Source organism: Microcaecilia unicolor, chromosome 3 (genome assembly GCF_901765095.1).
Source record: "Microcaecilia unicolor chromosome 3, aMicUni1.1, whole genome shotgun sequence".
Taxonomy (NCBI): Eukaryota; Metazoa; Chordata; class Amphibia; order Gymnophiona; family Siphonopidae; genus Microcaecilia; species Microcaecilia unicolor.
In genome coordinates this window covers 512,120,900-512,146,299 of record NC_044033.1, presented here as the reverse complement: position 1 = coordinate 512,146,299, position 25,400 = coordinate 512,120,900, and the positions used below count along the sequence as shown (strand labels likewise).

The following is a 25,400-nucleotide window of genomic DNA, read 5'->3' as shown; positions in this document are numbered from 1 at the left end:
TAGTGAGCTGACAGCAGCAGTAAGTGGTTATGTTATGATAGAAATGGTTTAGGAGGATGTTTCACCCCTTCTTCCTCTGCCGTTCACTTGCAAAAATTGTGCCTAGGAGGAGCCAGGACCAGATATAAGCATACTTAGGGCCCGCTACCTAGCTCCCAAATGTTTAGGTGTCCTTATCAGACGTGCTTATGGTTCAAGGTTGGGGTTGCCAATTGTCTGGATTTTTGAGGGTTATACAAATTTTTGCATTAATGGCTAGAAGCCAGAAGGATACTTTGGATGTCTAGACGTTTTTATTTTATTTTTTTTTTTAGATTCTAAACCTCTTACTCGTTTTATTTTATTTTTTTCCTACCCTGCCCGTTTCCAGCGCTGCTATTTTTATTTATTTATTTATTTAGCTGCATTTATATCCCACATTTTCCCACCTATTTGCAGGCTCAATGTGGCTTACAATATAATACAACTTCAATCACACTAATGGAATAGAGAATCAGAGTATATATAACGGATAAGGTGCATGGGAATATTATGGTAATCGTAATAACGAAGAAGAATTTCAGAATTATTGCTGTTAGGTTCATACGAAAATTATATTGATTAAGAAGTGGGTAAATGGGTAACAGCATAACATAATGATATAGGACAGTGATGGCGAACCTTTCAGAGACCGAGTGCCCAAACAGCAACCCAAAATCTAATTATTTATCGCGAAGTGCCGGTACTCATTATGGGCGGGGTCACTACATATGATTCCACCCCTATGATAGCCACACACCCCTTACACCAGCCATGGCGCATATAAACAGACATCATTGAAAATATTATACTAGTATAGGAGAAAAAAACAGCATGAGAGCGAGACAGAAGGGAAGCACGCCGAGTGAAGACTACGCTTTTCGTTGCCGCTGCCGACGCTGCCTTAACCCGGTACGTTTTTTCAGTTGCAGAGGAGGAAGAGGGGGGTGGTGCTGGGAAGGAGGGAGGACGGGCGGGCTGATGCTTGTTTGGAAGAGGGAGGGAGCGAGGGCAAGCGGTGTGGTGCTTGGTGGGAGGGAGGGAGGCCGGCCTGGTACTCGAAGGGAGGAAGGGAGAGTGGGCGGAGCGGACCAGCGACTGTTACGCGCGTGCCAAGGGAGAGGGCTCTGTGTGCCCTCTCTGGCACGCGTGCCATAGGTTCGCCATCACTGATATAGGACAAGGGATAATTGTCAGTAGTTAGGATAAATGGATAACGACATAACATTATGATATCAGGACAGGGTATGATTATCGGTAATTAGGGTATAAATAAAATAGGCAAAATGGAAGAGTTCCAATATACATTGTGTCTGGTGTAGTTTAGGAGTCGGATCGTTCTGAGGGATCCATTTTGTACGCTTTTTTGAATACGTAAGTCTTCAATAGTTTCCGAAGGGTCATCAGGTCGCGTGTTTTTCTTATAGTGGTTGGTAAGTCATTCCATTGTTGTGTACAGATGTATGTATTGATTTGTATTTAAGTCCTCTGCAATAGGGGTAATGGAGGTTTAAGAAAGTACGTGATGAGCTTTTGTTGTTTCTCTCTGGTAGATCTATGAGGTTTGACATATAAGATGGGGCATCGCCAAAAATAATCTTATGACCTAAGGTACATATCTTGAATGTGACTCGATCCTTTAGTGGAAGCCAGTGCAATTTTTCTCTGAGGGGTTTAGCACTAAAGTATTTTCGTCTTTCCGAATATCAGTCTGGCTGCGGCAGAGCAGCAGAGACTGGGGTAGGATTGTACCAGTAGGAAAACAGTACTAGCCAAGAAATGGAGTGAGCCAGGGAAGGTTCCTGTGTTTTGCAAGTGAGGTAGAGGATTGAGTTTGGGCACTGGACTGACTGTGGAGAGAAATAGTAGAACCAGTGAGGGTCCTAGATAGAGGAGGGGGAGTGGGAAAGATGAGAGGAGTGCTGAAGAGCTGTCAGCAAGTTTTACATGATGATGATGGATAGAGTTGCACATGAGCAGCAAGAGAGTGCGTGCGTATTTTTCTGGTGGGGACAGTGCCATATAGTTTCCCTTGGAAAAGTTGGGTTGGAGTGGGGAAATCCACTGGTACTAAAAGAAGGGAACGTTTCAGCCTAGTGAGCACATGGAGTGGAGGAGTAGCCTAATAGAAGTGCAGTGGGTTTGAGAACCAGGGGAACCGGGTTTGATTTCCCTCTGCGGCTCCTTGTGACCCTGGGCAAGTCACTTACAGCCTTATTTTCAAAAGTTATGGGCGCCCAGATTTCGACCCAAATCGGGAGGTGGTTGCCTTTCTCCGGTGGGCGCCTAAATCGGTATAATCGAAAGCCGATTTTGGGCGCCTTCAACTGCAATCTGTCGCGGGAACGAACAGAGTTGACGGGGGCGTGTCGGAGGCGTGGTGAAGGCGGGACTGGGGCGTGTTTATTGGCCGAGCAGAGATGGGCGCCCTCGGCCGATAATGGAAAAAAGAAAAACGTTTTTAGCGAGAAGTTGGGTCACTTTTTCTGGACATTTTTTTCTCACGAACAAGCCCCCAAAAAGTGCCCCAACTGCCCAGATGACCATCGGAGGGAATCGGGGATGACCTCCCCTGACTCCCCCAGTGGTCACTAACCCCCTCCCACCAAAAAAAAAGAACTTTCAAAACTTTTTTTTCCAGCCTGTATTCCAGCCTCAAATATCATACCCAGCTCCATCACAGCAGTATGCAGGTCCCTGGAGCAGTTGTTAGTGGGTGCAGTGGACATCAGCCAGGTGGACCCAGGCCCACCCCCCCCTACCTGCTACACTTGTGCTGGTAAATGGGAGCCCTCTAAACCGCCCCCAAAACCCACTGTACCCACATTGTAGGTGCCTCCCTTCAGTCATAAGAGCTATGGTAATGGTGTAGAGTTGTGAGCAGTGGGTTTTGGGGGGGATTTGAGGGGCTCAGCACCCAAAGGAAGGGAGCTATGGACTTGGGAAGTATTTAACTTTTTTTTATTTTTTTTTTACTTGTTACAAGTGCCCCCTAGGGTGCCCGGTTGGTGTCCTGGCATGTGAGGGGGACCAGTGCACTACGAATCCTGGCCCCTCCCACGACCCCATGCCTTGGATTTGTTCGTTTTTGAGCTGGGCGCCTTTGGTTTCCATTATCACTGAAAAACGAAACCGACCAGCTCAAATCCACACACATCCGATGCATTTGCTTGGCACAAACCGTATTATCGAAAAAAAAGATGGGCGCCCATTTTTTTCGAAAATATGGTATGTGTCGCCCCTTCACGTACCCGTTAGACGCCCATGGAGATGGGCGTTTGCGTTCGATTATGCCCCTCCACGTCCTCCAATTCCCCAAGCACAAAAAGTTGTGGGCCCACTAAGGACAGAAAAAGTTTCCTTTATTTAATGTGTAAATCACTTTGGTTGTACCACAGAAAGGTAGTATATCAAATACATCATACCCCTACCCATAATAAGTTTACCCATATAACTGTTTAAGTTGAAGTGACTCCAAAGAAAGATATAAATTATTTTATTTTGCCTTTTTTTTTCATTAGTTAGTCTGCTGTTGGCATCTCTAGTTTGTACTAAAGGCAGTGAAGGCTGAAAATTACTTTTTTTTTTTTTTTAATTTGTACCCCGCACTTTCCCACTCATGGCAGGCTAAATGCAGCTTAGGTACTTATTTGTACCTGGGGCAATGGAGGGTTAAGTGACTTGCCCAGAGTCACAAGGAGCTGCCTGTGCCTGCAGTGGGACTCGAACCCAGGACCAAAGTCCACCACTCTAACCACTAGGCCACTCCTCCACTTGCCCAGCTTCCCCTGGTTCTCAGCTCAGTGTTCTAACCAGTGAGATCTTGGGCAAGTCACTTAACCCTCCATTGCTTGAGTTACAAACTTGTAGGCAGATGATCAGAAGCCCCGTGCTGTTCCAAACAGCGCTGTAAAACTAGCACAGGATCAGCACGAGGCTATACCACCCCTATGATCAGAGATAATAGCATGCAAATTTAAGCACACTATTATCTCTGATCATAGGAGAAAAATGCGGGAGGATGCTCAGGCACAATCCTCCCACGCTACTGACAGTTCCGGGCTGTCAAAATCCCGGACCTGTCAAACAGAGGTTCGTGGGACCCCCAGACCTTCCACCCCAAGTCCCCCCCCCCCCCCCCCCAGACAGTGACACGGGGGTTGGAGATCGGTGGATCTCCAGCCCCCCCCCCCCCCCCAACACCCAAAAAATTAGCCCTGACAGCCCAAGTGGTCTGCCGCTCCAACCCCATGCTCCCTGGTGTCTATCACAGTGGCGTAGTCACAGGTGGCCCTGATGGTAACAAAAATGCTAGTCTCCACGCTACTGGCACCTGCACATGCTCAGTTTTCAGCGCATGCCTGCTGCAGACTGCCAAGGTTGAAAGAAGCGTTTTCTCACCAGCTGAGTTATTTTTTTTTTTGGGGGGGGGGGGGGGAGAGAACACTTGGTGCCCACCCAGTTCTTGCCTAGGCCCACCCAAAATCTATTTTCTGGGTACGCCCCTGGTCTATCGGAGCCCTCCCTCTCCTCCTCTCGTAGTTCACTTCCTCCTCGTCCAGCACTGCCTTCAAAATGGTGGTGCCCTGCCCAGTGCTTCCTTACCATATAAGGGAGTTTCTTTTTGAAGGCTGCACTGGAAGAGGAGGGGGAGTGTGCTACTCCCTCCACCACGAAGGTATGGGGGCGGAGAGGGGGCCACTAGACCACCAGGTGGGGTGGGGCTTTGGTTTGTGGGCCACCAGGGCTTTTTTTTTTTTTTTTTTTTTTTTTTGAGTGTGAGTGGGGGTTGGGGGGGCTGGAGATCCACCGGATCTCCAGTCCCCGTGTTACCAGCTTGGGATGAGGGGGAGGGTCAGCTTCAGTTCATCTGGTGAGAATGTGGGTGGGCCTGCTAGCATGCAGATGCATGCTGGACAGGGCTCCCTAGTGCTCTAGTAAACCCTAACGCCAACTCTGATCTGGCGTAGGGTTTTACAGCGGTAGCAGTGCGCTGTCCGCTGAGCATTGAGGAGGAATACCAATGTATTAGCGTTTAGAACCGACGAGCACATTGTTACACATACTCGCCGGCTCTGATCCTGGGACTTAAGCAAACGTGGCTGCTAGTCTGGCGCTAATGGCCTCTAGCGGTCACGTTTGCTTTTGATCTTCTGCACCCTAGATTGTAAGTTCTCTGAGGACATAATGATTTATTCAGGTACAGTAGGTAACTCGCCTTGTCCTGCTACTGAAAAAGGCATGAGCTAAATCCAACTCCACCACTAGACCACTCTACTTGAAGCATGTGAAATCACAGTCGCCATGCTCATTCACAGCCTACTTCTATGACACCACCCAGAATTGGGGCCTGCAGTTTCCCTGCACAACTTCTGGAGAGGAGGTGTGGCGGCTGGGGGCAGGGTAGCTGAACAGTGAGTGTGATTTGTGGTGATTGTGTGGAGGGGTTAGAGGGATGATCAGTAAATTGGGGTCTGTGATAGGGGCCCACAAATGTCTGTGTTTCTATGACCCAAGCAGAGCATATATCCATTTCCCCCTCTCCCAGTGCCTCAGTATTTTTATTACTGTAAGGGTTGCTTCTTGACACTTCATGGCAGAAGTGGGGAGAGGGGAGGTTGTATTTTATATGGCAAAATGTGGCTGTAAGGCTAGGTCGTTGTGGTAAAGTCCCTGATTAAAGATTATAGTGAGATCTAGGTTAAATGATTAACTGTATATAAACTATCTTTTCCTCCCACCCTTCCCAACACACATACTCTGATCTCATTTTCCTAGAGACACACTGATAAATCGGGTCGGTGACCATGAAACTGGAAGCCCTCTGGCAGGTGTAACGCTTCTGGATGTTGGCTGTGGTGGAGGATTGTTATCTGAGGTGAATATATTACATGTTTGTTTTCGTTCCTCTTTTCTTCAATAACAGAAAAATGGGAGGAAGTTAATTTGTTTCTTAGAAATTATTTATGTAGGGCTCAGCTGACATGCTTATTAAACATTGATAAGGAGCCCAGTAGATCAGTATTTCCCTAGCATTTTCAGCTTGAAATTTGCTGCAGAGCCAGGATCAGTGTTGCATAGGTTTTCACTTTAAATAAAAGTACTATGGCTGCCACGTGGGTAAAGCCACTTGAATGCACAAATAAAGGCAAACACATTTATTGGTCAAACACAGGCCTAACATTCCATCCATCCACATGCCTGTACCACTGTGCTGACCCATCTCAGTATAGAAAGGCTGTAAGACCATCCCGCAAATATCTCAATCTGCACTTCTCCAGCTGCAAAGGACTAAAATGCAAGCTGACACACGCCACCACCTTCTCCTACTTGAGCAAGCAGCTGTGGAATGCTCTACCTACAGACCTGAAAGCCATTGACGAATTAACTAACTTCCGCAAATCTCTGAAAACTCATCTCTTCCAAAAAGCCTACAAGGAAAATACATAGCCTACAAAACTACTTCAACAACCACACAGTTACCGCAGTTCACCTCTAATCTACCTAACCCTTTCCTTCTATCCTCCCTTACCTAATCTTTAAACAGTAATAATTGTACTTATTAACATGAAATGACTATGCCTATCTTCTCTTACCAACATTCAAACTATAAGAATTGTTCCTGTTATCACGAAATGATTACGTCATAACCACACTCTGTAAGCCACTTTGAGCCTGCAAATAGGTGGGAAAATGTGGGATACAAATGCAATAAATAAATAAATAAAATATTGTGCTGGGTATTTATAGGCACACTTAACACAAGTCTGCCAGTATCTATATACATGGATAAAACTAATTTCACAGATCTGTATATTGTATTTTTACTATACCTCACCTGTACAATGGGACCTACAGAGTTTGAGATTTGCTTAATACACCCAAAGGGCCAGCGAACCTGTAAAGATCCATAATGATCCAGAAAGAACTAGGACCTTACATTATTTGGGTGGTTGTTTTGATATATTAGTCCAATAAAAGGATTGCCTTTTTAAAATCTTAACTATCATGCTTTTTAATGTAGGTAGATTTTTATATTGGGGCATGGTATGATCGGAGGCCTTAATTGTTATCCTGCCTTTTGTGGATTGATTTTTAAATTTGATTTTAACACTCTTGATATTAGTGACTTAAAAATTACATACATAGTAACATAGTAGATGATGGCAGAAAAAGACCTGCATGGTCCATCCAGTCTGCCCAACAAGATAACTCATATGTGCTACTTTTTGTGTATACCCTACTTTGATTTGTACCTGTGCTCTTCGGGGCACAGACCGTATAAGTCTGCCCAGCACTATCCCCGCCTCCCAACCATCAGCCCCGCCTCCCACCACTGGCTCTGGCACAGACCATATAAGTCTGCCCAGCACTATCCCCGCCTCCCAACCACCAGCCCCGCCACCGGCCTAAAAATGGGAGCTGGCCTGACAACCAGTTCAGTTCACTTTTTGCCTCTCACAACCCCGTTATCCTGGGTATGACTACAGTATTTGGGCCCAGTTGCCACCCCTTCCCCCCCACCCCCCAAATGAACTGATTTCCCATTCGTTACCTTGCTTCTAGTGCTATATTTTCTTCCCAAATACTAAGCTACAATCCTTTCCCACCTTTCACCTTCTACATATTTCTGTGAAACGGACTTTAGAGCAGGACAACTTCATCAGTAAATTATTTGCTGGGCGATTACTTTTAAACTTGGGGAAAGATAGACAGAGTTAAATAGGTAATCCATAGTCTTTAGGTTTAAGATACTCTGCTTATTTAGCAAAGGCAGTTTAAAGAATAAGTTGGGTTTTGTTTGTTTGTTTGTTTGTTTGTTTAGTATTTAAAGTCTCTATTACAGTTCCACAGACTAGCAGTTAAGGGACTGTACTAGAGTTTGCCATAACGTCAGTGTAGAACAGAACCGATAGTCACAGGAAACCTCAGTTTAGAGTTTTAACCTTAGTTTACAGCACAGCTTAGCCATTTCAAATAAAAGGAATACCTATCAGAAAGCAAGGTCATACTTGTGTATTTCTATTTAAAATTATTTGCTAGAGAAAGTTACCTTTTACAGAGAATCTTTTACAAAGGGTCTTCCTGTTAGGAAGTAAGAAACACTGTGATAGTGTTCAGTTATCTGTCAATCAAGCCACAGTGACTGATTGATTAAAGAGGAAGGTTGAAAAGAGCAGGCCCTGTTGTCACACTGATTGCAATGCATGGAAGTAGCAAAGACATATAAGTAAGCCAGACTTTCAGTTGTTCTCTGTACAGAAGAGGTGCTGTGAGAGGACTTCCAGAGCAGGACAACTTCATTGGTAAGGGAAGAGTTAAATCGGTAATCTCAGGGTCTTTATTATTGTTACTCTGCTTATTTAGGAAAGGCAGTTTAAGGAATACGTTTTTTTTTTTGTTTGTTTGTTTAGCATTTAAAGTCTCTATTACAGTTCCATAGGCTAGCAGTTAAGTGACTATTCTGGAGTTTACCATAACATCAGTGTAGAGCAGAGCTGATACAATTTTTTAAAAGGGTTCCAGAGGTGATCTGGAAAATTATAGACCAGTGATGTTGGTGCCGGGCAAAATGGTAGAGACCATTAAAAAGAACAAAATTTTAGAGCATATACATAAGAATGGATTAATGAGACAAAGCCAATATGGATTTAGTCAAGGGAAATCTTGTGGCAAAATGGTAGAGACCATTAAAAAGAACAAAATTTTAGAGCATATACATAAGAATGGATTAATGAGACAAAGCCAATATGGATTTAGTCAAGGGAAATCTTGTGGCAAAATGGTAGAGACCATTAAAAAGAACAAAATTTTAGAGCATATACATAAGAATGGATTAATGAGACAAAGCCAATATGGATTTAGTCAAGGGAAATCTTGTGGCAAAATGGTAGAGACCATTAAAAAGAACAAAATTTTAGAGCATATACATAAGAATGGATTAATGAGACAAAGCCAATATGGATTTAGTCAAGGGAAATCTTGTGGCAAAATGGTAGAGACCATTAAAAAGAACAAAATTTTAGAGCATATACATAAGAATGGATTAATGAGACAAAGCCAATATGGATTTAGTCAAGGGAAATCTTGTGGCAAAATGGTAGAGACCATTAAAAAGAACAAAATTTTAGAGCATATACATAAGAATGGATTAATGAGACAAAGCCAATATGGATTTAGTCAAGGGAAATCTTGTGGCAAAATGGTAGAGACCATTAAAAAGAACAAAATTTTAGAGCATATCCTTAAGCATGGATTAATGAGACAAAGCCAATATGGATTTAGTCAAGGGAAATCTTGTGGCAAAATGGTAGAGACCATTAAAAAGAACAAAATTTTAGAGCATATACATAAGAATGGATTAATGAGACAAAGCCAATATGGATTTAGTCAAGGGAAATCTTGTGGCAAAATGGTAGAGACCATTAAAAAGAACAAAATTTTAGAGCATATACATAAGAATGGATTAATGAGACAAAGCCAATATGGATTTAGTCAAGGGAAATCTTGTGGCAAAATGGTAGAGACCATTAAAAAGAACAAAATTTTAGAGCATATACATAAGAATGGATTAATGAGACAAAGCCAATATGGATTTAGTCAAGGGAAATCTTGTGGCAAAATGGTAGAGACCATTAAAAAGAACAAAATTTTAGAGCATATACATAAGAATGGATTAATGAGACAAAGCCAATATGGATTTAGTCAAGGGAAATCTTGTGGCAAAATGGTAGAGACCATTAAAAAGAACAAAATTTTAGAGCATATACATAAGAATGGATTAATGAGACAAAGCCAATATGGATTTAGTCAAGGGAAATCTTGTGGCAAAATGGTAGAGACCATTAAAAAGAACAAAATTTTAGAGCATATACATAAGAATGGATTAATGAGACAAAGCCAATATGGATTTAGTCAAGGGAAATCTTGTGGCAAAATGGTAGAGACCATTAAAAAGAACAAAATTTTAGAGCATATACATAAGAATGGATTAATGAGACAAAGCCAATATGGATTTAGTCAAGGGAAATCTTGTGGCAAAATGGTAGAGACCATTAAAAAGAACAAAATTTTAGAGCATATCCTTAAGCATGGATTAATGAGACAAAGCCAATATGGATTTAGTCAAGGGAAATCTTGTGGCAAAATGGTAGAGACCATTAAAAAGAACAAAATTTTAGAGCATATACATAAGAATGGATTAATGAGACAAAGCCAATATGGATTTAGTCAAGGGAAATCTTGTGGCAAAATGGTAGAGACCATTAAAAAGAACAAAATTTTAGAGCATATACATAAGAATGGATTAATGAGACAAAGCCAATATGGATTTAGTCAAGGGAAATCTTGTGGCAAAATGGTAGAGACCATTAAAAAGAACAAAATTTTAGAGCATATCCTTAAGCATGGATTAATGAGACAAAGCCAATATGGATTTAGTCAAGGGAAATCTTGTGGCAAAATGGTAGAGACCATTAAAAAGAACAAAATTTTAGAGCATATACATAAGAATGGATTAATGAGACAAAGCCAATATGGATTTAGTCAAGGGAAATCTTGCGTCATCAATCTACATTTCTTTGAAGGAGTGAATAAATGTGGATAAAGGTGAGCTGGTTGAAATTGTGTATCTGGATTTTCAAAAACTCCTGATGAAATTAGAAAGTCATGGGATAAGAGGTAATGTCCTATTGTGGATTAAAAAACTGGTTAAAAGATAAGATAGAAGAGAGCGATTAGGGTTAAATGGTCTGCATTCTCAATGAAGAAGGGTAGATAGTGGGGTTCTCCAGGGGTCTGTGCTGGAACCACTGCTTTTTAACATATTTATAAATGATCTAGAGATGGGAATAACTAGTGAGATAATTAAATTTGCTGATGACACAAATTATTCGAAGTTGTTAAATCACAAGAGGATTGTGAAAAATTGTAAGAGGACCTTACGAGACTGTGAGACTGGGCATCCAAATGGCAGATGACATTTAATATGAGCAAGTGCAAAGTGATGTATATAGCAAAGAGGAACCCAAACTATAGCTACGTGATGCAAGGTTCAACCTTAGGAATCACTGCCCAGGAAAAGGATCTAAGTGACATTGTTGATGACAAAGGGATGGAAAACAAAAATGAGAATGTTATAATGCCTTTGTATTGCTCCATGGTGCGACTGCAGCTCGAATACTGTGTGGAATTGTGATCACCTCATTTCAAAAAAAGTATAGTGGAATTAGAAAAGGTACAGAGAGGGGCGACAAAAATGATAAAGGGGATGGGACGACTTCCCTATGAGGAAAGGCTAAAGCGGCTAGGGCTCTTCAGCTTGGAGAAGAGATGACTGAGGGGAGATGAGATATAGAGGTCTATAAAATAATGAGTGGAGTGGAACAGGTAGATGTGAATCACTAAGTGCTAGGACTGGGGGGCATGCAGTGAAGCTACTAAGTAGTATTTAAAACAAACCAGAGAAAATATTTCTTCACTCAACTTGTAATTAATTTCTGGAATTTGTTGCCAGAAAATGTGGTAGAAGCAGTTAGCTTAGGGTTTAAAAAACGTTTGGATAACTTCCAAAAAGAAAGGGCCATAAGCCATTATTAAGATGGACTTGGGGAAAATCTACTGCTTATTTCTAGAATAAGCAGCATAAAATCTGTTTTACTGTTCTGGGATTTTGCCAGGTACTTGTGACCTGTATTGGCCACTGTTGGAAAGAGGATACTGGGCTTGATGGACCTTTGGTGTGTCCCAGTGCGACAATGTTTATGTTCCTAAGAGCAGATGACAGCCTGCATGGTTAAAGGGAAAAGTGAAAGAGGCTGTTATTAGAGGATCATGTGATGTCTGCCTCCTTGCAAGCAGCGGCAGAGCTGGGCTCCATGGAGAACTTGCAGAAACCTGCTAGATGTCTCTTTCCGGAGGGGTTTTCTATCCCTTACTGAACCCGGAGGACCTGCTGGAACACACGGGATGGTGGTGGACAGGCTGCTGAGCAGTGGAAGCACAGTATGCCCACAGAGACCCCATAAGCAGCCTTGGGAAAACCAGCGTCGAAGGAAAACAAGATGGCGGATGGCACCGTGCCGGCAGGGGAATTTGCCCAGGAAATCTCCAGAATAGTAATGACAGCAGTGGAGGACCGTTTAAGTAAGCTACAATCTGTAGTGGATGAAATCAACGAAAAATTCAACACCCACTCCCACAGTGTGATGGAGGTGAAACGGAGAGTATCGGATCAGGAGGACGAGGCCATGTGAGTGGCCGGACAACTGGGACTTCCGCAAAAAGAAAACGCTGAGCTGAGAGATCAGATGGAGGAACAGGAAAATAGAGCTCGCAGAAATAACCTTCGGGTTTTGGGATTCCCAGAAGCGGTTTCTGACCCTAAACTGTACAAATGCTTTAGCACATGGCTCCCCATTCAACTGGGCCTGAATTGTAACACCTATACTTTTGTGTGAGAGTCCATCGTATTTGGGCGAGCAGAGACACTGGTACCAGGCCCTGCACTGCCATCACCTGTTTTCTTAACTGGGCTGAAAAGGAAGTTTACCGAAAAGTGGATTAGTTGGATTATAATAACCCAAACAATTCTGCTGTTTAATGATTGTTCAGCTTGGTTAGCTTTACAGAGGGAGCGCTTGTCTGTTCGGCTTTGTATCACTGGGGAGTGCATTTTGCATTGGCATACCCAGCGAAACTGAAAGGGTGGCACAGTGGAAAAGCCTTTACCCTTCAAAGAGAAAGAGGCTGCGTAAAATTTTGGGGATACCATCAACACGCAAGAGCTGATGGAGGTCGCGCCAAAAGAAGGAGAGCCTGTGTCTGACTCTAGTGGATTCCCTGCTCATGACTGTCTTTTTCAGCTGCCAGAGAGAATTTGCAGAGGTGGAGGACAGCAGCGCCATGACCTGTTATTAATTTTAGCATTGTAGTGGTCCTGCTGGTTCAGACTCTTCTGTTGCCCTGCAGGGCCCCTAGATTGTGAAACTGGGGCAAAGTCAGCATATGTGTGATTCACCTTTATCTGGCTCCAGGGGCCTATTAACCTTTTACCCCGGGATTAATTACTGGCGTGGATCTAGACTTTACCAATAGTGTTTCTTGGGGAAGATGACCACAGGTAGAGAGATCATCTGTGATCCCCCTTTTCATGATATCTGCTTCCCCTGTTTATTGCTGCAGTGGGGGTCTCCCTGGCCGTATTTGGGGTCCTGTTGTTTTCTATTTCTTTTGTTTTTATGCTTCTCTCTACCTTTTGGACTGGGCCACTCTCCTTTCTTTAGCCTTTATACAGTTATAAAGATGGCCCACTGCATGGCCTGGGGGGGGCAGTGTATTGACTTTATGATTCTTTGTCATTTGCCTGCTTGGTACCATTATGTTACTTCACCTTTTGGGGGTGATCGCTGTTACTTCATTTTCTAGACATTCAGGAGATCTAATGCTTGTTAGAGTATATATACTCCTTAGTTAATGCAGAATAATCCACGAGAGCGCTAGCATTTGTTGTTTTGACCCTTAGCATGAGGCTAAGGGTATGTTGAAGGTTTTGATGGAGGCCAATGAGGCTTCAGTTTGGGGGGGGGGGAGGAGTGGGGATGGGAGGGTTTGCAATTGTGAACGTGTGTTTGGATGTTGAGGGATTTTTAGCAGTGGGAGGGTAGTGTGGGGTATAGTTATTCAATGCTTGAATACTGTGGGATTTCCATTTACCATGTGGTGGGAGGCGACTTTTTGAACTTTTTACCCGGTAGGCCTAGCTTTAGGGGTCTGCTTGGTGCTGCACATTGTTAGTTTATTCTTTTACACCTTCTATATACTTGCATAATGGTTAATTTGAAATTACTTACTCTAAATGTTGCTGGTATAAACTCTCCTATTAAAGGAAAAAAAGATTTTTTTCCTAGTTATAAAAGGAGAGAGCTGATGTAGCCTACCTCAGGAAACTCATCTCACTGTCCCTGAACATGAAAAGCTGAGGTGGGCTGGGGGGGGGGGGAGCTTGGCTACTTGGCATTTAATGGGAGACTGAGAGGAGTCGCAATTTTGATCCATAAACAACTACCCTTCCATCTACACAAATTTTCCCAAGAGGGTCGATATGTTCTATTGGCTGGAGAATTATGGGGTCGTAAATTATTGTTATACAACATCTATGCGCCAAATGTTTATGACCATAAATTATACTCTGCTCTGGTGGTATTGGTGCTGGCCTTCCCTGACTACCAACTTCTTTTGGGAGAGATCTGTTATTAGACTGTAATCCATCTAAAGCAAGACACAAAGATCATGATTGCAGGGGTATCAATTTCATCCTGAGACAACTGGGGGTCATTAAGAGTGGGATTATACCTTTTTCTTGAACCCACACAAGGTTTATACTAGACGATTTTCTGTTGTCCATATCATTGCTCTCCCAGGTGGCGGATATGAGGATATTTTTAATATATTTATAAATGATTTAGAGATGGGAGTAACTAGCGAGGTAATTACATTTGCTGATGACACAAAGTTATTCAAAGTTGTTAAATTGTGACAGGATTGTGAAAAATTACAAGAGGACCTTACGAGACTGGGAGACTGGGCGGCTAAATGGCAGATGATGTTTAATGTGAGCAAGTGCAAGGTGATGCATGTGGGAAAAAAGAACCTGAATTATAGCTATGTCATGCAAGGTTCCACGTTAGGAGTTATGGACCAAGAAAGGGATCTGGGTGTCGTCATCGATAATACACTGAAACCTTCTGCTCAGTGTGCTGCTGCGGCTAGGAAAGCGAATAGAATGTTGGCTATTATTAGGAAAGGTATGGAAAACAGGTGTGAGGATGTTATAATGTATCGCTCCATGGTGCGACCGCACCTTGAGTATTGTGTTCAATTCTGGTCGCCACATCTCAAGAAAGATATAGTAGAATTGGAAAAGGTGCAGCGAAGGGTGACTAAAATGATAGCGGGGATGGGACGACTTCCCTATGAAGAAAGATTAAGGAGGCTAGGACTATTCAGCTTGGAGAAGAGACGGCTGAGGGGAGACATGATAGAGGTCTATAAAATGAGTGGAGTGGAACAGGTGGATGTGAAGCGTCTGTTCACGCTTTCCAAAAATACTAGGACTAGGGGGCATGCGATAAAACTACAGTGTAGTAAATTTAAAACAAATCGGAGAAAATTTTTCTTCACCCAACGTATAATTAAACTCTGGAATTCGTTGCCGGAGAAAGTGGTGAAGGCGGTTAGCTTAGCAGAGTTTAAAAAGGGGTTGGACGGTTTCCTAAAGGACAAGTCCATAAATCGCTACTAAATGGACTTGGGGAAAATCCACAATTCCAGGAATAACATGTATAGAATGTTTGTGCGTTTGGGAAGCTTGCCAGGTGCCCTTGGCCTGGATTGGCCGCTGTCGTGGACAGGATGCTGGGCTCGATGGACCCTTGGTCTTTTCCCAGTGTGGCATTACTTATGTACTTACATTGGTTATCGAACTTTCTGACCATTCCGTGGTGATATTAACTCTATCTATTGTGTCTGAACCTAAAGAGTGTGTAGAAATTTCCACTCTTATTATACCAGGATCCTGGTTTCCACAGTTACTTGAGAGAGCGCTGGTCGGAATACTTCTGATATCACTTCATCAATGCATTAGGAGGTGTCCAAACTTCCAAAGCAGTTATCAGGGTCCTTATAATAGCTTATACTAAGAGATTAAGGAAAACTAGAGAAGCTGAGCTGCTTCGCCTTTCTGGAGAACTTAGCTCCTTACGTCATACCCATATGTCTCGCCTAGATGATTAGAGCAAGCCGCAACTTACTGTGCTTAGGAAGCAGATTGATTGTCTTCCTTAGTGTGCCCGTGTAGGAAGAAGCAGGTGATTTTGTCCATCAGAGATAGCCAGGGGATATGTTACATGGATGAGGCCTAAATTGGAGAACAAATAGTGGTTAAAAAATAGTGGTTCCCCCCACACATATAGAATGGAAATTGGGAGTGAAAGGTTAGAATGGGAAATTAAGATGAAAAAATGAACAAAGGCTTGTCACTGAACTGTTTAGCTTAGCTGACATGCTGAATTGACAGTTTAAAGTCTGTTTAGTAAGTAATGTCCTGTCCAGATGCCGGAGTTTGTCTTCCATATCTTGTAAATAAGGGAAGGACAGGGAACTGAGAATAAAATGCGCCCTTAGTTTACATACCCCCAGATCTCTGGCCACGCAGAAATAATGTGGGCCAGCCCAAGTAGAGTTCCTCATTCTTGTTGAACTTTGGCCTGAACCCCTTCTAACCTGCTGATGGTGGCAAAGTATAACCTGAACCAATGATGTTTCATAATTTGTGTCTCATGATTGATGACGTAAACCTGTTGACTTGCTAACCCATGACTTAATGCTTTTTTAATAAAAGAGCAAAGAACTTAGGGAAGTTGGGCTAGTTAGGTATCATTTCGCTGAAGTTAAGCAAACACTATGACTCAGCTCCCAAAAGCATTGACATTTTGTAGTAATTTTTGTGCGAGTTATTCTTTCTCTTGGGCTCATTCAGGGACAGGAAGTAAGTGCTAGATGGGGTCTCAAGCAAACAGAACCAGGATTTGGGGACCATAAACGATTGCCCTCAATTCCTAGAAGTGTTTACGACTGTATATGAATTTGCTAAGTCCATAGATTTACAGGAGACCCAGTTAACGATACTTTACCAAGCCGTGCTAAGGGAGCACAGTCTGGCCTCTGGATGGGAACTGTTTGTGGTGTAAAGCAGGATTGGGAACTTTCATTCAATCCTTCCTTGAGTGCCTGGGACTTTCAGTCTGGCGAGTGGCATTGGCTATTTTGACGTGAATAGTATCCCAACAAATTGAGTGGACTGTGAGACTTTACCATTAGGGGTCTGGCAGTTAAAATTTAATCAATATATAGTATCTTTGAGGGTACCAACAAGACCGGTTTTCAACAATTCTTCAAACAAAAACATATAAAAAAAATCCCAAAATAATATTGCAAATTACATCTAAAATAAATATTAATATTAATTATATAGTGCTCAGACCAAGTGCATATTGATCAGTGGAGAAGCAACTCCTAAACAAATGCGCTGTCCTCCATCACTGCACCAGTCCACCCTACTTCCCTAATATTTCTAAATTCAAAGCAGAAATTACAATATAACTCGCAAAATAATTAAAAAAAAAATTGTCCACTTATCTGCAAAAGGAAGTGAAGATGTCAATTTCAGGTCATATCTTCTGATGCAATAATCAGTGTCCTTTGTTCAGAGGCAGCTCCCTCATGATCCAAACAAACTCCAAGTTTCCCAAACCCTCGTAATCCACTGTGCACAAAACTCTCTACGAAATCCACAACAATTCTCAAATCAGCCATATCTTGACAACGTTCTCAGTAGTCCATGTTCCTTGTTCCCTACATGATCGCCATGTTTCGCCTTACAAAGGCGTCATCAGGAGAACAAAATTATAAAACAAAATACAAAACAAAAGTAAAAATCAAAATCTTCCTCAAATGCACTTAGTCAATCCCCACAAACATTAATATTTCTATTGTTTATTAATTATTAATATTTATTTTAGATGAAATTTGTAATATTATTTTGATTTTTTTATATGTTTTTGTTTTATTTAAAATTTAATGCCAAGAAGTGCAGAGTGACGCACTTGGGATGCAGAAATACAAAAGAGATGTACCGGATAGGAGGGGAGGGATTGGTAAGCTCTGCTCAGGAGAGGGACCTTGGGGTAATGGTGTCTGAAGATCTCAAGGCGACGAAACAGTGCAACAAGGCGGTGGCCACAGCCAGAAGGATGCTAGGCTGCATAGGGAGGGGTATAACCAGCAGAAGAAAGGAGGTGTTGATGCCCCTGTAAAGGCGTTGGTGAGGCCCCATTTGGAGTATTGTGTTCAGTTTCAGACATCGCTGCCTGGATGTCCAACCGGCATCTGAAACTGAACATGGCAAAGACTGAGCTCCTTGTCTTTCCACCCAAACCCTCTTCTCCTCTTCCCCCACTTTCTGTCTCTGTTGACAACGCCCTCATCCTCCCCGTCTCTTCAGCCCGCAGTCTCGGAGTCATTTTTGACTCCTCCCTCTCCTTCTCTGCCCATATCCAGCAGACAGCTAAGACCTGTCGCTTCTTCCTCTATAATATTAGCAAAATTCGCCCATTCCTCTCTGAACAGACCACCCAAACCCTCGTCCACTCGCTCGTTACCTCTCGTCTTGACTATTGCAACCTTCTCCTCGCTGGCCTCCCGCTTAGCCACCTATCCCCCCTTCAATCTGTCCAAAATTCCGCCGCACGTCTTATCTACTGCGTGAACCGATACTCTCATATCACTCCTCTCCTCAAGTCGCTTCACTGGCTCCCGATCCGCTACCGTATACAGTTCAAGCTTCTCCTATTGACCTTCAAGTGCACTCAATCTGCAGCCCCCCATTACCTCTCTACCCTCCTCTCCCCATATGTTCCCACCCGTAACCTCCGCTCTCAGGACAAATCACTCCTTTCTGTACCCTTCTCCACCACCGCTAACTCCAGACTCCGCCCCTTCTGCCTCGCATCACCTTATGCCTGGAACAGACTTCCTGAGCCCATACGCCATGCGCCCTCCCTGCCCATTTTCAAGTCCTTACTCAAGGCCCATCTCTTCTCCCTTGCTTTTGTTGCCTAACCACCTTCCCATTCCTGATACCTACACTGACTACATAGTTTTTACCTTTAGATTGTAAGCTCTCTTGAGCAGGGACTGTCCTTCCCCATGTTTAAACTTGTACAGCGCTGCGTAACCCTGGCAGCGCTGTAGAAATGCTAAGTAGTAGTAGTAGTTTTGGAGGCCTTATCTTGCTAAGGGTGTCAAAAGACTTGAAGTGGTTCAGAGAAAAGCGATGAAAATGGTATGGGGTTAGGCAGCAAGAATTAAACGGAGAGACTTGCTGTATACACTAGAGGAAAGAAGAAACCAGGGTGATATGTTACAGATGTTCAAATATTTGAAAGGTATTAATTTGCAAACAAACTTTTTCCAGAGACGGGAAGATGGTAGAACTAGAGGGCATGATCTGACATTGAAAGGGGGCAGATTCAGGAATAATGTCAAGAGGTATTTTTTCACTGAGAGGGTGATAGATACCTAGAATGCCCTCCCACGGGAGATGGTGGAGATGAAAACGGTAACAGAATTCAAAAATGCATGGGACAAACACAAAGGAATCTTGTTTAGCAGGATCTGATCCAAAAAAGCTTAGGGGAGATTAGGTAGGAAAATCTGTGCTGGGCTTACTTCTGTGGTCTGTGGTCTGTGGTCTGTGCCCTGATGGAGACTGAGTAGATTTGGATGGGCCAGAGTGGAGCTTTTCGGGTACTTTAGTGCTATAGAAATGATAAGTAGTAGTAGTAGTACCTTGACAACAACTTGAATGGTACCATGATTTTCCTAAATAATTCAATATAGACTCAGACATAAACATAGATGCCTCTAGCCCCTTGACGTACTCCAAATTTACCAGTGGAGTATGCTACGTACATAAGGAGTTTTGGGATAATTAAACAAAATTGGACTCCCATTTGAAAATCTCACAGAATGGGATGCTTATTACTTCATTGGTTAAAACAAGTCAATTAAAATGTATTTTTTATTTTATTTTTGTTACATTTGTACCCCGCGCTTTCCCACTCATGGCAGGCTCTAATGCGGCTTACATAGGGCAATGGAGGGTTAAGTGACTTGCCCAGAGCCACAAGGAGCTGCCTGTTCCTGAAGTGGGAATCAAACTCAGTTCCTCAGTTCCCCAGGACCAAAGTCCACCACCCTAACCACTAGGCCACTCCTCCACTGTTGCTACTATTTGAGATTCTACATGGAATGTTGCTATTCCACTAGCAACATTCCATGTAGAAGTCGGCCCTTGCAGATCACCAATGTGGCTGCGCAGGCTTCTGCTTCTGTGAGTCTGACGAGGACGTCAGACTCACAGAAACAGAAGCCTGCGCAGCTTTCTACATGGAATGTTGCTAGTGGAATAGCAGCATTCCATGTAGAATCTCCAATAGTAGCAACATTCCATCTAGAATCTCCAATAGTAGCAAAATTCCATGTAGAATCTCCAATAGTATCTATTTTATTTTTGTTACATTTGTACCCCGTGCTTTCCCACTCATGGCAGGCTCAATGTGGCTTACATGGGGCAATGGAGGGTTAAGTGACTTGCCCAGAGTCACAAGGAGCTGCCTGTGCCTGAAGTGGGAATCGAACTCAGTTCCTCAGTTCCCCAGGACCAAAGTCCACCACCCTAACCACTAGGCCACTCCTCCACTCCAGGTCTCTCAAAACAAACCTTAGGCTTAAATTATTGGGGGAAACCAGTTACCTCTTGCTTTTTTCCCCTCTTATTTCGTTTGATTCTTATCCATTCCTTTTCCATTTGGGCACCTCATCTTTCCCCCTGCAATTTTCTGTTTACTCTTTTTCTGTCTCCTAACACCTGCTGATACTACTTTTCCCTACTGTTTCCTTTGTACTTCAGAAGTGGAGGGGAAACACACACTTTGTTGGCTCCTTTGCTGCTGAGAGGATTGTGAGGGAGGAAGATAAGAGAATATTCTTTGTAGTTAGTTGTAGGCTAGGCCTACCAAAATTCTGAAAAATGTACTTACCTCTAAGAAGTGATTAGATTGCACTAGCTTCTGGTGGAGGCCCGACTTTATTTTAAATTATGTACTTTGTATTCAAAATACTTATGACGAGGCTCGAGTATATATGAAGGATTTAATTGTTCTTTTGTCTTGGTCTATGGATGTTTTTTTTTTTTAAGAAATCCTTTACTTTTGCAGTTTCCTAATCCTAGAGTAATTTGTTCCAAACAGATTTTTCAGCCTCTTAGCTACGCAAGTTTGGAATTCTTTACCAACTAAGATTCGAAAATTTTCTGATTATATGGTTTTTAGGAAACAGTTAAAAATGTATTTTGTAAAAATAAGTATCTCTATTAATTTTTAGGGTTGTTTCTATTTTTATGTTTTAATTTTATTTGTATTTATATATCTGCCTTGATTGTACAATAATTCTTCAGGTTTGTCTGAACTCTTATGTAATCTCACTGAACTTGAAGGTAGTTGCAGAATATAAGTGTGTATCAGTTGGTGGGGTTTTTTTTTTTTTTTTTTTTTAATCACTGTAGTTGAACAACAACAAAATAAAAACCTCACCACTTAACTTTAAGAATATACTGTCTAGGGCTATTAGAGCTTCTGCAGGATAGAAGTAGCTGTACTGCTCCTGTGCAATACTCCTGTTTTCAGAGAATTTGATCTGAGTAATAAAGAACTGTCCTTTCCAAAGAATAAAAGGTGAACATTTTTAGGATTGCAGTTTCAGACAGGGTATCCTGCTCCTTTTAGGCCATTACTTAACCAGTTAGTATCAATTCTCCGAGGACAAGCAGGGCATTAATTCTCACATGTGGGTAATTCGCAGGGCCGTGCCTAGGGTCTCTAGCGCCCCCCTGCAGCCTATCAGTTGGCGCCCCCCCCCCCTGCAGACTATCAGTTGGCGGCGGCGGCAGCGGCGGCGCCCCCCCCCCCCCCTTAAAATGATCGCTCACCACTTGCCACACTGACAGGAATTGTCAGCAATATTCTTAGAAACAAATTGCTATACATTGCAAAATAAGATAGCAGATGTAAATTCTCAAAGTGGACATATTCCAAACACTAAAATGAAAATAAAATGATTTTTTTTTCTACCTTTGTTGTCTGGTGACTTTCTTTTTCTGATCATGCTGGCCCAGTATCTGATTCTGCTGCTATCTGTCCTCTTAACTCCATTTCCAGGGCTTCCTTTCCATTTATTTCTTTCCTTTCCTCCTTTCTTCTTCATTTCTGGTCCTCAGCTTCTGCCTATTTTCTTCATCCATGTGCAGTTTTTCTCCTCTCTTCCTTTTCCCTCATTTCATCTCCTTCATCTCTCTTCCTTCCCCTCTATGTCCAGCAATTCCCCTCTCTCCCTGAGCCCTGCCCTCCCAATCCATGCCCATCCATGCTCCCCTGTCCCCTGCCCCCTCCATTCATCCCTTTCCAGCAATTCCCCTCTCTCCCTGAGCCCTGCCATCTCAATCCATGCCCATCCATGCTCCTCTGTCCCCTGCCCCCTCCATTCATCCTTTTCCAGCAATTCCCCTCTGTCCCTTCCATGACCACCCCCTCGCATCCATGCTCCTCTCTCTCCCATGTCCCAGCCTGGCCCGCCCTCTTCTCCCCCCCCCTTCGCATCCATGCTAAGTAGTAGTAGTCGTTTCTCCCCTGCCCTTCCGCTCCCATTGTTCAACTGCGGCTGCCCACCCTCTTCTCTCCCCCCCCCCCACCAACATCCCTTTTCTTTTTTTTTTCTTTTTAAATTTACCTCCGTGGCGGCGGTTCCGGCAGCGCAGCGTCAGGGAAGGAGGCGGCGCTCCCGACGTCTAGCCTTCCCTTCGCTGTGTTCCGCCTTCTTCTGACGTCACGTCAGAAGAAGGCGGAACACAGCGAAGGGAAGGCTAGACGTCGGGAGCGCCGCCTCCTTCCCTGACGCTGCGCTGCCGGAACCGCCGCCACGGAGGTAAATTTAAAAAGAAAAAAAAAGAAAAGGGATGGCGAGCGAGGTGAGCATGGTGCGGCGGCGCCCCCCCCCCCCCCCCCAAGGGAAGCGCCCCCCTGCCATGCTTACCTCGCTTACCGGGTCAGCACGGCCCTGGTAATTCGGCGCCACCTTGCCCGGTCCGGGCTTTATGACAAGTCATAAGAGCTTTTGTGGAGCAAGTTCATGTTCAAGTACCTTCCTGCCCACCGCCTGTGCGTGGCTACTGGAGTTCTTTTTTTACTGCAGTGAATAGAGGACTGCGTCTCTGACTTCTCTTCATGCCCGGTCTGCAGAACTTTGGTTTTTTTTTTTGTACCTTTCTGAGTCTGGTCTCGACCAACTTCGTAAGGGTTCACCTCAGTGCAATTAGTGCTTATCAGCATGTAGAGGGTAAGCCCATCTCTGGACAGCCTCTAGTTCTCTAGTTGTTCACTTCATGAGAGGTTTTCTTTTGTCAAAGCCCCCTGTCAAACCTCCACCTGTGTCATGGGACCTCAGTGTCATTCTTACGTAGCTGATGAGAGCTCCTTTTGAGCCACTAACTTCCTGCCATCTGGAAGGTCATTTTCTTGGTGGCTGTTATTTCAGCTCATAGAGTCAGTGAGCTTCAGGCCTTAGTGGTAGATATACCTTATACTAAGTCTAGAGTAGTCCTCCACATGTACCCTAAGTTCCTTCCAAAGGTTGTGTTGGAGTTTCATTTGAACCAGTTGATTGTCTTGCCAACATTCTTTCCCCGACCTCATGCCCATCCTGGCGTGAGCACCTTGCAGACCTTGCACTGCAAGTGAGCACTGGCCTACTATGTGGAGCGGACAAGGCCCCACAGACAGTCTGCCCAACTTTTTGTTTCTTTTGATCCCAACAGGATAGGGGTCGCCATTAGGAAATACACAATCTCTAATTGGCTGGCAGATTGCTTTTCTTTCTCTTACGCCCAGGCTGGACTGACACTGGAGGGTCATGCCAAGGCTCATAGTGTCAGAGCCATTGTTGCGTTGGTAGCCCACTTGCGGTCAGCCTCCATTGACGAAATTTGCAAGGCTGCGACGTGGTCTTCAGTCCACACATTCACATCTCATTACTGCCTTGAGCAGGATATCCGATGTGGTAGTCGGTTCGGGCAGACAGTGTTGCAGAATCTGTTTGGGGTCTAGAATCCAACTCTACCCCCCTAGGCCCGTTTTATTTTAGAGCTTCTGCAGGATAGAAGTAGCTGTACTGCTCCTGTGCAATACTACTACTACTACTATTTATCATTTCTATAGCGTACAGTACTGTCAGTTGTATATAGTTTTAGGTTTATCTGAGTTCTGTCCTTGCTGTTGCGAGGCCCAGTTGACCAGTGTTTGTTTTCTGTGAGCCTGGATGCTAGGAATATCCCACTTATGGGAATTAATGGCTTGCTTGTCCTCAGAGAAAGCGAAGTTACGTACCTGTAGCAGGTATTCTCCTTGGACAGCAGGGCTTATATTATTGCAAACTGTCCCACATCCCCTAGAAGTTGTCTCCTAATTTTATTTTATTTTTTTGCTGTAGTATTTAACTGCGGTAACCACGCACGAGCGGTAGGCGGAAAAGCACCCGAGCATGCACGGTGGAATGTGTCTCGCGCTCCACAAAAGCTCATATCTCGTCATAAAGTCCGGATCGGGCAACGCGGCGCCGCATTATCCTCTTGTGAGACTAAGCCCTGTTGTCCTCGGAAAATACCTGTTTCCGGGTAAGTAACTTCACTATCGCTACTAAAACTGTCATGTCAACTAAATTTGATTTCTGCATATTTTTTTTTTAAACTAGAGAGGTATTGGTTCTAGAAGTTGATTTAATTAAGTCAGTAGTACCTTTCCGCTCTCATCTCTCCCTACACTCCTCCCCGTGAACTCCGTTCGCTGGGTAAATGTCTCCTGTCGTCCCCCTTCTCCCCCACTGCTAACTCCCGGCTCCGTTCCTTCTATCTCGCTGCTCCCTATGCCTGGAATAGACTCCCTGAGCCGGTACGTCAAGCTCAGTCTCTGGCTGTCTTCAAGTCTAGGCTTAAAGCCCACCTCTTTGCTACTGCTTTCGACTCCTAACCATGACTCTCTTACTCAACACCCTCACTTATCACCCCTACCACTGCAATTTCCCCACCCCTAGCTGTCTGTTCGTCAGTCCAATTTAGATTGTAAGCTCTGTTGAGCAGGGACTGTCTTTTCATGTTAATTTGTACAGCGCTGCGTAAGTCTAGTAGCGCTATAGAAATGTTTAATAGTAGTAGTAGTAGTATGAGCCAAGTATAGGACAGTCAAGCCATTGTGACATCACTGATGAGGTTGGCTCTTAGGCATTGGTGGACTGAGGCATTATGACATCACAATGTCAGCTCTGGTTAAATCACCGCAGTTCCTCACTACCTTTCCACTCTCATCTCTCCCTACACTCCTCCCCGTGAACTCCGTTCGCTGGGTAAATGTCTCCTGTCGTCCCCCTTGTCCCCCACTGCTAACTCCCGGCTCCGTTCCTTCTATCTCGCTGCTCCCTATGCCTGGAATAGACTCCCTGAGCCGGTACGTCAGGCTCAGTCTCTGGCTGTCTTCAACTCTAGGCTTAAAGCCCACCTCTTTGCTACTGCTTTCGACTCCTAACCATGACTCTCTTACTCAACACCCTCACTTATCACCCCTACCACTGCAATTTCCCCACCCCTAGCTGTCTGTTCGTCTGTCCAATTTAGATTGTAAGCTCTGTTGAGCAGGGACTGTCTTTTTCATGTTAATTTG

The 25,400-nt window shown here is 43.7% G+C and overlaps 1 protein-coding gene across 3 annotated transcripts in view; it reads left to right on the top strand.

Moving 5' to 3' along the window:
* Positions 1–25,400, top strand: part of LOC115465250 (ubiquinone biosynthesis O-methyltransferase, mitochondrial-like) — a 63,069-nt gene that overhangs the window by 25,914 nt on the left and 11,755 nt on the right. For all 3 annotated transcript variants that reach the window (XM_030195654.1, XM_030195653.1, XM_030195655.1), the window contains one exon: positions 5,797–5,896. In XM_030195654.1, coding sequence (XP_030051514.1) covers positions 5,797–5,896 — 100 coding nt within the window. The remainder of the gene's footprint in view (positions 1–5,796; positions 5,897–25,400) is intronic.